At 52.0% G+C, this 15,584-nt stretch overlaps 1 protein-coding gene across 2 annotated transcripts in view; it reads right to left on the reverse strand.

Moving 5' to 3' along the window:
- The window catches only part of ESRRB (estrogen-related receptor beta), a 110,883-nt gene that overhangs the window by 27,658 nt on the left and 67,641 nt on the right, over window positions 1-15,584 (reverse strand). Inside the window, exon 3 of one of the 2 annotated variants that reach the window (XM_005860179.2) lies at window positions 14,630-14,746. In XM_005860179.2, coding sequence (XP_005860241.1) covers window positions 14,630-14,746 — 117 coding nt within the window. Of the gene's footprint in view, window positions 1-13,003; window positions 13,184-14,629; window positions 14,747-15,584 lie in introns of those variants that run through there. The other variant, XM_005860180.2, reaches the window with a different exon arrangement.

A 15,584-nucleotide genomic window follows, 5' to 3' on the forward strand; every position in this document is an offset into this window, starting at 1 on the left:
CCCAGCAGCATAACCCACAGCCGATTCTGCAAGGAATCGGGCTCCCTCCTCTACTGGTTGGAGCATCTGCCCCCTGGTGGTCATTGTGCGTCGTAGCTACCAGGAAAATGGTCGAACGGTCGATTAGGCTTTTATATATATACTAGAGGCCCAATGGACGACATTCGTGCACAGGGCAGGGGTCCGTCAGCCCAGCCTGTGCCCTGTCGCAGTCCGGGACTCTTCGGGGGATGTCTGACTGCTGGCTTAGGCCCGTGGACATCCTGAGTGTCCTTACTGCTGCTGCTGCGGAGGCCACCACTGCTGCACTCGCCAGCCATGAGCCCAGCTTCCAGCTGAGTGGGAGCACACTGGCCACCAGGGGGCAGCTCCTGTGTTGAATGTCTGTCCCCTGGTGGTCAGTGTGCATCATAGTGGCCGGTCATTCTGCTGTTCAGTCTATTTGCATATTAGCCTTTTATTATATAGGATAGAAGATAGCCAAAAGGTGAGGCAACCCAATTATCTATTGACAGATGAAGGGATAAACAAAATGTGGCACTATACTCAGTCATAAAAAGGAATTAAATCTGATACATGCTACGACATGGATGGACTTGGAAAACATACTAAGTGAAATAAGCCAGACACAAAATGAGAGGTATTATATGATTTCACTCATAAGAATACCTAGAATAGACTGGAAGTAGATTGAAGGTTGCCAGGGGTTGGAGGGCAGGAAGGATGGGAGTTATTGTAATGAGTAGTTTCTGTTTGGGATGATGATAAGGTTTTGGAAATAGTAGTGATGGTTGCAAAACACTGAATGTACTTCATGTCACTAAATTGTACATTTAAGAATGGGTTTTAAAGTGGGAATCTTATTATATATTTTCCCATAATTAAAAAACATTAATACTGTAATATACCTAAAAACCATTGATTTGCATACTTTAAATGGGTGAATTTTATCTCAGTAAAGCTGGTAAAAGGTTTTTTACATGTTTCACCTTTCTCAGGTTAGAGGAATTAAATAACATAAAATGTGTGAAACATGGCAAAGTGCTTGGTACACAGTAGGCACTTCATAGTACTTGCTTTCCTTTCATCTGCTATTGAAGGTGGTAGAGTCTGGCCTGAGCTACCGGCTTTCCTCCTGGGAAGAGGGAGAAACACACCTCCTTCGCTATAACTGCCACGGGCCAGATGCATTAAGCGAAAACCCAGAAGAAACTGAGGTTCAGAGAGGTTGTGCCAGGGCACACAGCTCCAACACAGCGCTCTCCTGAATATGCACCCAGGGCAGAGGACAGAGGCCCCGTCCTTGGCTGCAGTCCTGAGGCCCCCAAATCCCCTCTCCCCCTCCCCGCCAGTCTCATCACTAGGCTGCTGTTTCCATGTCTACAATATCCAATCCCACTCCCCGGCTTAGTGCACAGGAAACAGCAAAGAAGCTGCAGGCCCCCTTGGGAGGAGGGGAGCAGGGCTCCCCAAACCTCTCTGCAACCCATGCCCCACCTGCTGACCTCTCCAACCCACTGCACGCATGTCAGAGTGCCCAGAGCGCCCAGGGCTGGTGGCTGCCACATCCTGGATCGGATGTCCACTTGCTGACTGATACCATCGGGCTTCTATTTTCTTAATGGAAGAAAAATAATTCCCAATTCTCCACCCCCACCCCGACCCTCCACCTTTCTTCTCCGTTTCCCTCCCTAAGCTGGACCAGAGCCCAGTCTTTCGGAAGTAAAAATAGCCGAGTGTGCAGGGCGGCAGCCGTGGGGGGCAGTTTAAATTTCTTTCATTTATACCCAGGCACTAAAAATAACCGGCAGAGCTCTGAAAAGCGTGGCCCTGCACCTGGCCCCGAGCCCGTCCCAGGCGCTGCCCCTGTCGTGTTTCTCTCCCGGACGGAAAGGCTCAGACAAGGCCTTGGAGCCCGTGTCCTTCCCGGCCTCCTCTGCGGAGCTGCTATCCACACGTAAGGGCGGGATCGCTCCTGACATGCAAAGTTTTCGTGGTCAAGACCCTTCTCCTCCCCTTACCCAGGAACCCCACTCGCTTCCCTCAAATCCAATGCCCTTGGCATATTAACGATGGAGCAGATTCACGGACATGCCGTGAAATGCTTCACAGTTAACAGAGCTATTTCCATATCTCCTTTGATCTGCGGAACAGTGGGAAAGGAGGTAGAAGACATTAGCATTTTCCCACTTGAATAGTGGGGCTCAGAAAGATCAGGCGACTTGCTCACGGTCACACAACCAGGAAGTGTCAGAGGGAGGAGCTGAACCTTCATCTCCAGTCCCACCTCCCTAGCCCTGAACTTGAGAGCTACGCCCACTTGGAGGACTTACCCTGTGTCAGCGGCTCTGGGGTGATGTCCAGGAATGGGTCATTTTTCAAAGCTCCTCCAATGATTCTGACTATCTGCCAGGTCTGGGGAGCACTGCATCAACCCCCCCCCTTTTTTTCAGTACTTTTATCTGACCCATGTTCTTCCCAAGGGTCTTAGCGGTTGACTCTTTGCCTCTATGTTTTACCAACGCACAGCTGACCATCTCCAGGAAGAGGAGAAAACCACCCAAGGGTGATGTGGGTACCCTGGGCTCCTGCAGGCCCAGAGGCTGTGGATATGCCGATGGGAGCCCCAGCAGAATGCCCTAACCACTCGCCCACATCCCCTGCATATGTGGGACTGCCTCCAGCCACCTGTCCTGTGGGGATTTCTGGGTGACAGGTGAGCTCACCTTGCGACCTTGGAAAGGACGGCTGTTGGGGGCTGCCTCTCACCCCAGCCATATCGTCATAGTGAAGAGTGTCTCACACAGGACTCAATGAAAGCCAAGAGGTGGAGAAGCACGCGTGCCACCTAATATCCCCGGGCGGTGCCAACTGCTCCAGGTGGGTACAGTGGTACTGAGGGATGAGCCTCTGGCCTCCTGCCTATTAGGAAAGTGTCCATCTGGTGCTGCTCTCTCCTGGGGATCCTTCTCACCCAGGGGATCATTTCCCCAAGGACATTTGCAGCTATGACTGCATTCCCTGCTGCCAGGAAGTCCCCAAACTATACACCCTCCAAAGAAAAATTATTTCAGCCCAACCTCCCCCTCCTTTCCCTTCTTTTTTCCCTTTTGAGGAAGTCCTATGGGCTCTGCTACTGGTCAAGCCCTCTACTTGAGTTGAAATGGGCTTCTTAGGAGGAACTCTTACATAACCCAGGAGACTAGATTCCATCCAGGTTTGTTATTTACTAACTGTGTGGCCTTGGGCAGATCACTTAAATTCAGATGCACCAGATCAGACATGGCAAATAGCTCTCGGCAATGCCACTGCCCTCCCTTTCCCAGTCTGTGGCAGACATTGCTAATCAATCATGGCACTCTTGCCTACTGATCCCAGACACTGCCTAAGAAGCCTTTCAATCATGCACTCTAGGCAGCCACACCCCACCCTAGAGGAGAGAGTCCAACTAAAGGCATTTGGTCATTCTGGGGTCCTGATGATTCCTCAGGTCCTTTCTATTTCTAAAAGTCTGATTCTGCAACATCAGCTCTCAATCTGGCTTCAGGAACCTCTCAGTTCTGCGAAGCTCTTAAATTGTCAGCAAAATTTTATGTGCTGGTACTTGCGTATGTTTTATGATAGAGTTTCACTGGATTTTCAAAAGGATTTGTGAGTTCCTAAATCAAGAACAATTGTGTAAGAGGCTGTCAGAGTGAACAAGAATACAAACAAAAGAATAAATAAGATTATTTCAGACTGGGAGAAATTCATAGGAAGTACGTCATGGGATACAATAGAAATGAAGTGGGAAGAAAGGCCTTTCTGAGGTGGCATTTACATTGAGGAGCCAGGCTGGGGAGAGCATTCCAAGCAGAGGAAACAGCCCGAGAATCCTACCTGTCATGCTTGAGAATCACAAGGAAGCTGGTGAGGCTGCCACAGAGTGAGTAGAAGTGAGGGGCAGGAGAGGAACGGTGCAAGATGGCACTGAAGAGGTGGGGAGGGGCTAGACTGAGCAGGGTCTTGAAGACCAGAGTCAAGTGCTTAGATTTTATTCAAAGGGCAATAGAACGTCCATGAATAATGTAAAGCAAAGCGACAGAATCATATTAGGGTTTTAAAAGCCCACTCTAGCTGCTGTGGGAGTCAGGTGAATGGGACCAAGGGCGGATTCAGAAGTCCAGTTTGGAAACTTGCTTCCCTGGACCAGAGTCAGAGTCATAGGAAGCTAAGTAGGTAGATCTGAAATGCATTTTGGACATTGACTCAGGAGGAGGATCGTCACACTGTTATGCAGACCAAAACCTACAGGTGGCTACTAGGTTTTGCTTGAGCGATGGTCATACAGAGATGCCATTCCGGAAATGGGGAAGCCTGGAATGGTGGAGAGAGGGGTGGGAAAAATCTAGAGTTCCTCTCTAGATGTGTTGCTTCTTTGATGCCTTGTAAGGGATCCAAGTGGAGATGCCAGTAGGGCAGTTAGATTCTGGAGTCTTAAATGCATGGAAGGAGCTGGAACTGAAGGTTAAGATTGAGGGTCATCTGTACCTAGTCTCAGATCTAGACGAGATCACCTGCAGGGTGTAGGAGAGGAAGAGGGCCTGGTTCCACATCCAGAATAACACCAAAATATACAGGTCAAGAGGAAAGAGGAGGAGCTTGCAAAGAAGACTAAAAAGCATGGTCAGAGAGGTAAGGCAAGCACGATGTCAGAAAAGCAAAGAGAAAAAGGTCCAAGGAGGGCTGGAAAATTGTGTGAAATACTATTGCTGAGAGGCTGAGTGAGCAGAAACCAGATTTGGCAACTCAGGGGCTGTGGAGGGCAGGTTCTGTGTCTGCCGAGAGGCTGAGTAAGCAGAAGCCAGAGAAGTACCAGGTTTGGCAACTCAGGGGCTGTGGAGGGCAGGTTCTGTGTGGTCAGGAATGAAGCCCACTGGAGCAAACTGAAGTTGACCAGCTCACCATACTCAAAACTCAACTCCAGCAGGACCAACGACCCAAGTGGGTAAGGCAGATTAAGGAAACATCTCTACAAAGCAGGTTAGGAAAATATTTTTTAAACGACATAAACATGCAAGCCATAAAGGAAAAGACAGATAAATTCCATTTAATAAAATTACTAATTTCTGTTCATCATGGGACTCCGTAAAGAGAAAGAAGCGACAAGTGAGATTTTTACAACACTAACAACTGAAAAAGGCCTAACAAAATGACCAGAATATATAAAGATTTCTACAACCATTAATAAACTAACAGAAGCCAGAAAAATAGGGAAAGGCTTGGACAAGCCCCTCACAGAAAAGGAATCCCAAGCGGCTAATAAACATGTAAAATATGCTTACCTCATAGTCGAGAAAATATATATCAAAGCAGTAAGAAGACACCGCTTTACACTCACCAGCTAAAATGTACAAGGGGTGAGTATATGGAGCAACCAAAACATCTGAACGCATGTGGTAAATCAGGACAACAAATCAAAAATAGTTTAACGTCATCTCTTACAGCTGCAGATGTGCACATCTGGCCCTTCCACAGCCAGGCCTGTAAGTCCTTACATATGTGCAACAGGAAGCATGGGCACAACACTGTTTGTAATAGCAAAAGCCCCGAATTCCAAACGTCCATCAACAGCAGAAAGTTAAATAAACCCCCCTAAACTCATGCCCTGTGAGCCAAACCCAGCCCTCTGCCTATTTTAACAGAATGCAGCCCCATTCGTTCATTTACATATTATCTGTGGCTGCATCCACATTACCACGTCAGAGTTAAGTAGTCAAGACAGAGACCTCTTGGCCCACAAAGCCTAAAATATTTACTATCGGGTCGACGTGAAAACAAATGGATTATAGCACCATGCAACAAGAAGCATTCACTTCAGAAATATTGGCTAAAATATCAAGATGCAGAAGAGTATGTATTGGATAATTTCATTAAAACTAAAAAACAACCATGAGAGATACAGATATGTGATGACACTATAAAGAAAGTCAAGGGGAAAACAATGCAAAAGTGGGATAATGGTTACCTCTGAGGGTAACGGAAATGAGGAAGAACACAGAGAACCTCAAAGGCAAAGGTAATTGTCTTTTTCCTACTCTAGATGGAAGGCATCACTATTCTTCATCTGTCATGTATATTTTTGGCAAATAACAATGCTTGTCCTCTAAAATGTTACTCCCTCTTCCACATCAAGAATTTTAACTGAGCACATGTATCCCAGCTAATGACTGCAATTCCCAGAATTCCTTGCAGAGCAGTATGGACACGTGACCAGGTTCTCCAATGGATTGTGAATGAAAGGGCCATGTGCCACTTCTGGGTCCCGCCCTTCAAATGATCTGGCTCTCGAGGAGATGGAGGACTGGGTCCACACATGGAAGCCACTTGCTAAGGATGGCCCAGCTGCCAATCAATCCTGGAAAACCTTTGACTGTTGACTGTTACATGAGAGATGAGAGAGAACTAAACTTTTATCATGCTTACGTTTCTGGTTTTTTATTTGTTTGTTTTGGTTTTTGAGGGAGGAAAGGAGTGCCTCTCTCTCTCTCTTTTTAATACAGGAGCCTAGCCTTACCCTAACTAATATAACGCAGTACTATAAATATTTTTCTGGATTGACTCAGTGTTTACTTTGTAAGGAAGTTTTTTAAAAAGTGGATGGAGTAAGGAAGCAGATATAATAAATCTGACAACTCCTCTGGGCAAGTTTTGTTGAGAAGGGAGCAGAGTAATGGAGTAGTAGCTGGATGGAGATAAAGACCCAAAATACAGTTATGCATTTTAATTTTGTTTTCCAAATAGGAGAACCGAAGTATATTAGTGAGTGTGCTGATGGAAATGAGCCACTCGTGAGCGAGGCAGAGTGTGACAGGGCTGGAAGCAGAGACGCTGCTCTAGGAGTGAAGTCCTTGCTAAAGAAGAGGGGTTTGGAGCACAGGTGGTATACTGGCTTCTGATAGGAGCAGAGCTGGCTCTAACAAGAGTGAATGCAGAAAAGCAGCAGGTTGGTTTGTGGATTCAATCGCAGAAGGGTAAGAAATTCCCCACGTGACTGTTTCTATTTTTTTTTTCCCAGGAAAATGTGAAGGAAGGTCATTATTCAAGGAGTAGGGAGAAAGGCTGTGAGAGAGTCAGCAGGGCCTTCTGGATCACAGAGGAAAACCAACTTTATAACAGGATGAAGGGTACCTATCTCAAATCAATGACCCACACCCTGCTTTGTGGTACAACTCTAGGGGCTGTCCTTGTAAAGTGGGAGCAAGATGAAAATGGCCATTATTATTCCCTTTTTACAGAGGAGAGGGAAGCTTAGAGAGTCATAAGTAAATTGGCCAAGGAGCTGATAAGTGGTGATGCTGGGGTTTACTGGGTCTGTATGGCCCCTAATCCTGTTACCCAATGCGTGAAACAGAGAGCCTGACTGAGCAGTAATAAGGACGCAGCAGGTACGATCATCCCCTGCACGCCTTTCCATCCACGCTTTCCCGGCCAGAGGTCACAGGTCATCATGCCTGAGTGGCCCAGAGGCTTCAGGCCACATAGGATGATCTTGTGAGCCATCAGACATATGTGTGCGTGCATGTGTGTGTGTCTGTGTGTGCACGTAGGATGGAAAGTGGTCGGGGGATACAAATATATATCCGAGTTCTCCGGCTCCAGTTCAAAGCTATTCTCTGAAATGCAGGAGAGGTGGTTTGTTTCAGAACACGAATGTATTTTGGAAAAGAAACAGAATTTTTAAAGGTAAGCCATCTCTCATCTTCTTTCTTCATTCAAAGGGCCAGAAAGGTGGTATTTCTGGCATGGGCTAGAGGCAGAATACTCTATAAATACAAAGCCATTAAATCCCATGCAGCAGGAACCTGATCGGGGCCTCCTTTTAATTTCCTGACATGAGCTGGCCACTAACCCAATTACCCAGAATCCCCGGAGGAGCCCTCCGCCTTCCAACAAGCACAAAGGGTGAGAGCACATTGCATCAATGTCAGCCTAGCTTTCACTGAAATCAAATATCTTTTAGAAAACACTTGGGGAAAGGCAGGCAGGGGCTGATGGGAGGAGGAAATGGAGTGGGACCGGGAGGCTGGTGGCTGGAGGGAGAAGGGAGGTGAGGAGAAGTTTGCAGAGAGAAGCTGTCTAGGGAGGGTTGCCGAAAGCTCAGAGCTGTACTTAGGACTTGGGGGGCCCTGTGAAATGCCGCTAATATTTTTCCAAGTTCTACTGGCTTGGAGGCTGTCAGGCCACACCCTGGCCAGGCTGCAAATCCTGCCTGTGGGGGAGAGCCTCACTGGCTTCCCAGGGGAACCCCTCACCCTGATTTTAGACCCCAGACAGGAGGCCAACCCAAGACAGATGCCTCCTCTCAGAGTCCCCCCAGCCAATCCACGCAATGGGAGGGCCGCTGAAACATTGAGTGCAAACGAAACTATCTTTGAGTCAAATACTATTACAACACGCCCAGAAAGCTGACATCTTAAAGCAATCCCACAGTGCATTTCACCAAGGAGTTGTCCGTGGTCCCCACCTTGACTTGCCGATAAAGAGCCAGATTCTTTTTCTTTTAATTCTCCCCTGAGGATATTTTTCCATTGATTTTTAGGGAGAGTGGAAGAGAGAGGGAAAGACAGAGAGAAATATCAATGTGAGAGAAACATATCGATTGGTTGCCTCCTGCATTAGCCCCGACCAGGACCTGGGCTGGGAGGAGGCTGCAACCAAGGTAGGTGCCCTTGACCAGACTCAAACCCGGGACCCTTTGGTCCGCAGGACAACGCTCTAGCCACTGAGCCAAGCTGGTTAGGGTTGGAGAGCCGGTTTCAACATCACTGCTCTACAGGTAAAGAAATGGAGGCCCGGGAGCACGAGAATAATACGAAGAGCAAGAATACCCCAGAGCCAGGAGGAGGACACAGCACCAACTCCTAACCCGGTGCAGAGTCTGTATTCAATTCTTTATAAAGAGAATAGTCCCTCCCCTCCCCCCTCTCCTCCCCCCCCAGGATATAATACAGATGTTTATATCCTGGGTTTGCTTAAAGCAAGACAGAACCCTGGACATCACCCACATTCCACCGTCATGGATTCCAGGGCCAGCAGCAGCCTCCAGGTAGAAGCTGAGCCAACGGAAGCCATGCCTGACCTCTCCCAGCAGCTACTGGACCCCCCAGATCATCGGCAGCCTCTCGGGTTATGCTACTTAAGAAAGGGAACCTGCTGCCCAGCCAGAGTGGCTCAATGGGTTGAGCGTTGTCCTGTGCACCAAAGGGTTGCTGGTTCCATTAGACTCCCAGTCAGGGCACATGCAGGTTCCATTCCTGGTGGGGGCACATGTGGGGCAGACAGCTGGTCAATGTTTCTCACATCAATGCCTCTCTCTCTCTATCTAAGCATGTCCTTGGGTGAGGATTTTAAAAAAGAAAGGGCCATGCTCAGTGGTTGAGTGTCGACCAATGAGCCAGGAGGCCACAGTTCGATTCCTGGTCAGGGTACATGCCTGGATTGCAGGGTCGACCCCCAGTAGGGGGTGTGCAGGAGGCAGCCAATCAATGCTTCTCTATCATTGATGTTTCCATCTCTCTCCTCCCTTCCTCTCTGAAATCAATAAAAATATATTTTAAAATAAATTAAAATTAAAAAAGAAAGGGCACCCTGTAAAAGGCATCCGAGCTGCAGCGTAGAGGAGGGGAACCGAGTTCAGATGTGTAGGTGAGACGGGGAGGAAGGGGAGGCTGGCATCCACATCTCCTCTTCCCCAGCCCCTCTCCCCCAAGACCCAGGACCGCAGCCCCACACCACCCCCACGCCTGAGGCCCAGTGTGGGATCTTAGAGAGGGAGCAGCCCTGAGGAGGCTGGCGCTTGCCTTTCAGAGTCAGGTCAGGGCCAGAGGGAAACAGGAGGAGGCAGGGGGCCTGTGCTGGTCCCCGGGGGTCTGGGCTCCTGCACATGAGGCAAGGCAGGGACACCCAAACAAAAGCAGGAGCAGGGCAGCTGCCAAGAGCCCCTGCCTGGCAAGGACTCAGGCTCCTCAGCGAGGCACACACCTCCGGAGGGGGCCGGTCCCCGCGGAGCTGCAGATCCCAGGGTCTCGCCAAGGCTCTGCACTACAGACGGGATAGAAAGGAAACAGAGGCGCTCGGCTTTGTCCACACGGGGAGCCTTTGTGGCATCTTCCCCCCCCACACCCCCCCGTTGGGCTTAGAACTGCCAGCGCTGGGGAAGCGGTGGGGAGGGCAGTGTTCTGGTGGCGGCCCTTCCTCCTCCAGGCAGAGCTCCTGGAAGGGCCTCTCCGGGCTGGACCCCAGGCGGTTGAGCTCTGCACACCTGCCCGCTCCTGCCAACAGCCTCCAATGCCCCGGGCTGCCACCTCTGTGCCCTGTTCCGTGTGCTACATACCTAAGTCCGGGATCAACCACAGGGCTATTTACGGGGGTGGGGGTGGGGGGAATTGGTCCAATACAGTGCATTTTTAATCTAGAAAGAAGGCTGTTTCTCCACTTGATCCCCCAGTGAAGCCCTGGCTGGCCTTCTCCATCTCAAAGGGGTTAAAAGAAGCGAGTAAAGAGGACGGCAGTTAAAAGGCCTCGTGCTATGTAGACACAGGGCTAGTGGAGGAACTGTTTCAAGAGCTTCTGTCTTACAGGTGAAGGCCCCGGCTGAGCTGAGGTGTGGAGGGGGCACCGGGATGGAAAACAGGGAGGGGCCTCTTATTTCCACAACACAAGCCAATCCAAGCCACCTACCGGCAAAGCATCTTCCATTCCAGTCCTCTTCCCCTGAGGGTGCCGGGAGGGCAGCATGGGAGGGGTGCCCCTGGGGCTCTTAAAGGCTGGGCTGGTTCCAGAGACCCTCCTGGGGAGGGAGTGCATTCCAGTCCTGCCCTCCCTTCTCCCTCCCTGCCCCTCCCCTACCCCTTTCATCAGCCCACCCATCTCTTCCTGCCCCTCCCGCTTCTGGAAGGATCCCAGGGCCCAAAATCATAGAAGCTGGCCTGTAAGGGCTTTCACTGGCTCCCCTTGAAAGCTAGGGAAGGGGAGAAACACACACACATACACACTGCCCATTCCCCAACAGTGGTACCCACAAGAGTCGTCAATCTGAGCCGATCGACAGGGAAGGTGATGAGACCTGGACCAGAGCTGTCTGTCCAAATAACGAGAACCACGTGTCCCCTTACATGTCCTAGCAGCCCCACTGAAGCAGGCAACAAGAAGAAGGTGACGTACACGTCCTAATATGCTTGTTTAACCCAGCGTACGCAAAGTTTATCACCCCAACATGCGCTCATGATTTAAAAATTACTACGCTATTTTACCCTCCTCTTCTCGCCCTCGTAATCTTTGAAATCAGGCGTGTACTTTACACTCAGAACCCGCGGCTCACGGCACACGTTGGACGGCACAGCTCCAGAGAAAGAGGGGCGAAGGGAAAGGGGGGTGAAGTGAGAGGACGGGGAGGAGGGGACGGGAAGGGGAAAGGATCCTCGAGGTGACAGCAATGTCCTGTCTGCCTGCGGGGAAGCAGAGGCTGTCCCTTTGCAGGTGACGCGTGCCTTAAAGTCACCCCGAGCCTTAATGTTGTGATCTCTGCACCCCCACACTCCATGGGCTCCTGGGAGCTGAAAAGCATCTCAAGCCTGCCTCTCCCAGGGGCCTTCTGCAGAGCGGCCAAGCCAGTTCCCCAGGAGGCCCATCTAGCAGAAGAGAGAGGGAGAGAGAGAAACATCAATGATGAGAGAAAACCATTGATTGGCTGCCTCACGCAGACAGCGCCCCCCCTTCTGCCCACTGGGGACTGAGCCCATAACCCAGATGTGTGCCCCAATCGGGAATCAAACTCGATGCTCAACCATTGAGCCAGGTCGGTCCCTGCCCCCTTGCCCCGTCTCCTTTAGGAGTGGAGATCGAGGCCGGGACTGGAGGCTGCAAGCCTGCTTACAGGGTATGAGAGAGGGAGGATGGGCACTCCAGGGGGCAGGTCTTAACTGGGGATGCACAGAGGGACTTCTAGGGTCTGGGGACCCCTGGAACCGTGTGCACATGCACTGGGAAGCAGGCAACAAGAAGGCGATGTTCACGTCCTAATATGCTTGTTTAACCCAGCGTACGCAAGGTTTATCACCCCAACATGCGCTCGTGATTTAAAAATTATTACTACGCTATTTTACCCTCCTCTTCTCACCCTCGCAATCTTTGAAACCAGGCGTGTACTTTACACTCAGAACCTGAGGCTCATGGCGCACGTTGGACGGCACAGCTCCAGAGAAAGAGGGGCGAAGGAAAGGGAAAGGGGGGTGAAGTGAGAGGACGGGGAGGAGGGGACGGGAAGGGGAAAGGATCCTCGAGGTGACAGCAATGTCCTGTCTGCCTGCGGGGAAGCAGAGCCTGTCCCTTCGCAGGTGACGTGTGCCTTAAGGTCACCCCGAGCCTTAATGTTGTGATCTCTGCATCCCCACACTCCATGGGCTCCTGGGAGTTGAAAAGCATCTCAAGCCTGCCTCTCCCAGGGGCCTTCTGCAGAGCGGCCAAGCCAGTTCCCCAGGCCCATCTCAGAGCAGAAGAGAGAGGGAGAGAGAGAAACATCAATGATGAGAGAAAACCATTGATTGGCCGCCTCCCGCAGACAGCCCCCCCTTCCGCCCCAATGGGGACTGAGCCCATAACCTAGACATGTGCCCCAACCGGGAATCAAACTGCAACCTCCTAGCTCATAGGTCGATGCTCAACCATTGAGCCAGGTCGGTCCCTGCCCACTTCCCCCGTCTCCTTTAGGAGTGGAGAGTGAGGCAGGGGGCTGGAGGCTGTGAGCTTGCTTACAGGGTGTGTGAGAGAGGAGGATGGGCACTCCAGGGGGCAGGTCTTAACTGGGGATGCACAGAGGGACTTCTAGGGTCTGGGGACCCCTGGAACCGTGTGCACATGCACTGGCCTGGGGCCATCCCCAGCTTGCGGGTACCCTGAGACGCCCAGTGAGAAGGGCCAGGCCGGCCCCGGCCCGGGTGAGCCTCGCGGGCGGGCCTCTTACCTTCCTTCAGCATCCCCACTTTGAGGCATTTCATGAAGCGGCAGGCCTGGCAGGACTTCCGCCTCCGCTTGGTGATCTCACACTCGTTGGTGGCCGGGCAGCTGTACTCGATGTTCCCTGTAAGCAGACAGACAGGGTTGCCAGGTGCCCTGCAGGGCCTCCACCCACCGGTCAGATTGGACGGGGATTAACCGGCCAGACCTACACTGCCCACCACGCCGAGGTTCCCACAGGGCAGTGGTTCTCAAAGTAGATGCTCTGAGGTACTTGCCAAAATGTGTCCAACGCTCTTACATATGGAGACCTCAGTTCCCAAGTCTGGGTGAGCCAGACACCCACAGGGCTGGGACATCAGAACTCCCTGGGGGGGGGGGGGGGGTGCCCATTGATTGGCCGCCTCCCGCAGACAGCCCCCCCTTCCGCCCCAATGGGGACTGAGCCCATAACCTAGACATGTGCCCCAACCGGGAATCAAACTGCAACCTCCTAGCTCATAGGTCGATGCTCAACCATTGAGCCAGGTCGGTCCCTGCCCACTTCCCCCGTCTCCTTTAGGAGTGGAGAGTGAGGCAGGGGGCTGGAGGCTGTGAGCTTGCTTACAGGGTGTGTGAGAGAGGAGGATGGGCACTCCAGGGGGCAGGTCTTAACTGGGGATGCACAGAGGGACTTCTAGGGTCTGGGGACCCCTGGAACCGTGTGCACATGCACTGGCCTGGGGCCATCCCCAGCTTGCGGGTACCCTGAGACGCCCAGTGAGAAGGGCCAGGCCGGCCCCGGCCCGGGTGAGCCTCGCGGGCGGGCCTCTTACCTTCCTTCAGCATCCCCACTTTGAGGCATTTCATGAAGCGGCAGGCCTGGCAGGACTTCCGCCTCCGCTTGGTGATCTCACACTCGTTGGTGGCCGGGCAGCTGTACTCGATGTTCCCTGTAAGCAGACAGACAGGGTTGCCAGGTGCCCTGCAGGGCCTCCACCCACCGGTCAGATTGGAGCTGTCCCTTTGCAGGTGACGCGTGCCTTAAAGTCACCCCGAGCCTTAATGTTGTGATCTCTGCACCCCCACACTCCATGGGCTCCTGGGAGCTGAAAAGCATCTCAAGCCTGCCTCTCCCAGGGGCCTTCTGCAGAGCGGCCAAGCCAGTTCCCCAGGCCCATCTCAGAGCAGAAGAGAGAGGGAGAGAGAGAAACATCAATGATGAGAGAAAACCATTGATTGGCCGCCTCCCGCAGACAGCCCCCCCTTCCGCCCCAATGGGGACTGAGCCCATAACCTAGACATGTGCCCCAACCGGGAATCAAACTGCAACCTCCTAGCTCATAGGTCGATGCTCAACCATTGAGCCAGGTCGGTCCCTGCCCACTTCCCCCGTCTCCTTTAGGAGTGGAGAGTGAGGCAGGGGGCTGGAGGCTGTGAGCTTGCTTACAGGGTGTGTGAGAGAGGAGGATGGGCACTCCAGGGGGCAGGTCTTAACTGGGGATGCACAGAGGGACTTCTAGGGTCTGGGGACCCCTGGAACCGTGTGCACATGCACTGGCCTGGGGCCATCCCCAGCTTGCGGGTACCCTGAGACGCCCAGTGAGAAGGGCCGGGCCCCGGCCGGGGTGAGCCTCACGGGCAGGCCTCTTACCTTCCTTCAGCATCCCCACTTTGAGGCATTTCATGAAGCGGCAGGCCTGGCAGGACTTCCGCCTCCGCTTGGTGATCTCACACTCGTTGGTGGCCGGGCAGCTGTACTCGATGTTCCCTGTAAGCAGACAGACAGGGTTGCCAGGTGCCCTGCAGGGCCTCCACCCACCGGTCAGATTGGACGGGGATTAACCGGCCAGACCTACACTGCCCACCATGCCGAGGTTCCCACAGGGCAGTGGTTCTCAAAGTAGATGCTCTGAGGTACTTGCCAAAATGTGTCCAACGCTCTTACATACGGAGACCTCAGTTCCCAAGTCTGGGTGAGCCAGGCACCCACAGCTTTGAAGAATGGTCACCCACTGGGCTGGGACATCAGAACTCCCGGGGGCGGGGGGGTGTCCTCAGGCTTCAGGGAACCTCCATCTCCCCAGTGGCATATGGAAATCATTTACTATTGGATTTTCTGAGAACACGCACGAGCCAGGTTCCACCACCCACAGAGTGCTTGGAAGTGATGAAACGATTGAGTCCCAAGGACAAAGTGCCTGACTGGGTACCGAGTACTCATAGCGGCTCGGTGAGCGCTCTTAGCCCCATTCTGAGGTGAGGAAACTGAGGCTCAAAGAGGTTGATTTGCCCAGGGTGGCTTAAGATCTCTCTCTCTCTCTCTCTCTCTCTCTCTCTCTCTCTCTCTCTCTCCAGTCAGCCCATACCTTTCCCATCCCATTTCCTGCAGGGAGCGGTGCTGGGGATGGGAGAGGACAGGAAGGGAAGGAATTAAGATTCCATGTGCCCTCTCCTCTACTGCCTAAACCTTATCCATTTCTTAGGTCACTCTGGCTTCTTGGGAAATAATTTCAATATTTGATAAGATGGTAAAATTTAAAAGATAAACCCTATACTTAAACTAATTTACCCAAGTCTACCCAGGCTTAGAAGCTCTGTAGAATCTG

Source organism: Myotis brandtii, unplaced genomic scaffold, assembly GCF_000412655.1.
Source record: "Myotis brandtii unplaced genomic scaffold, ASM41265v1 scaffold132, whole genome shotgun sequence".
In the NCBI taxonomy this organism is placed as follows: Eukaryota; Metazoa; Chordata; class Mammalia; order Chiroptera; family Vespertilionidae; genus Myotis; species Myotis brandtii.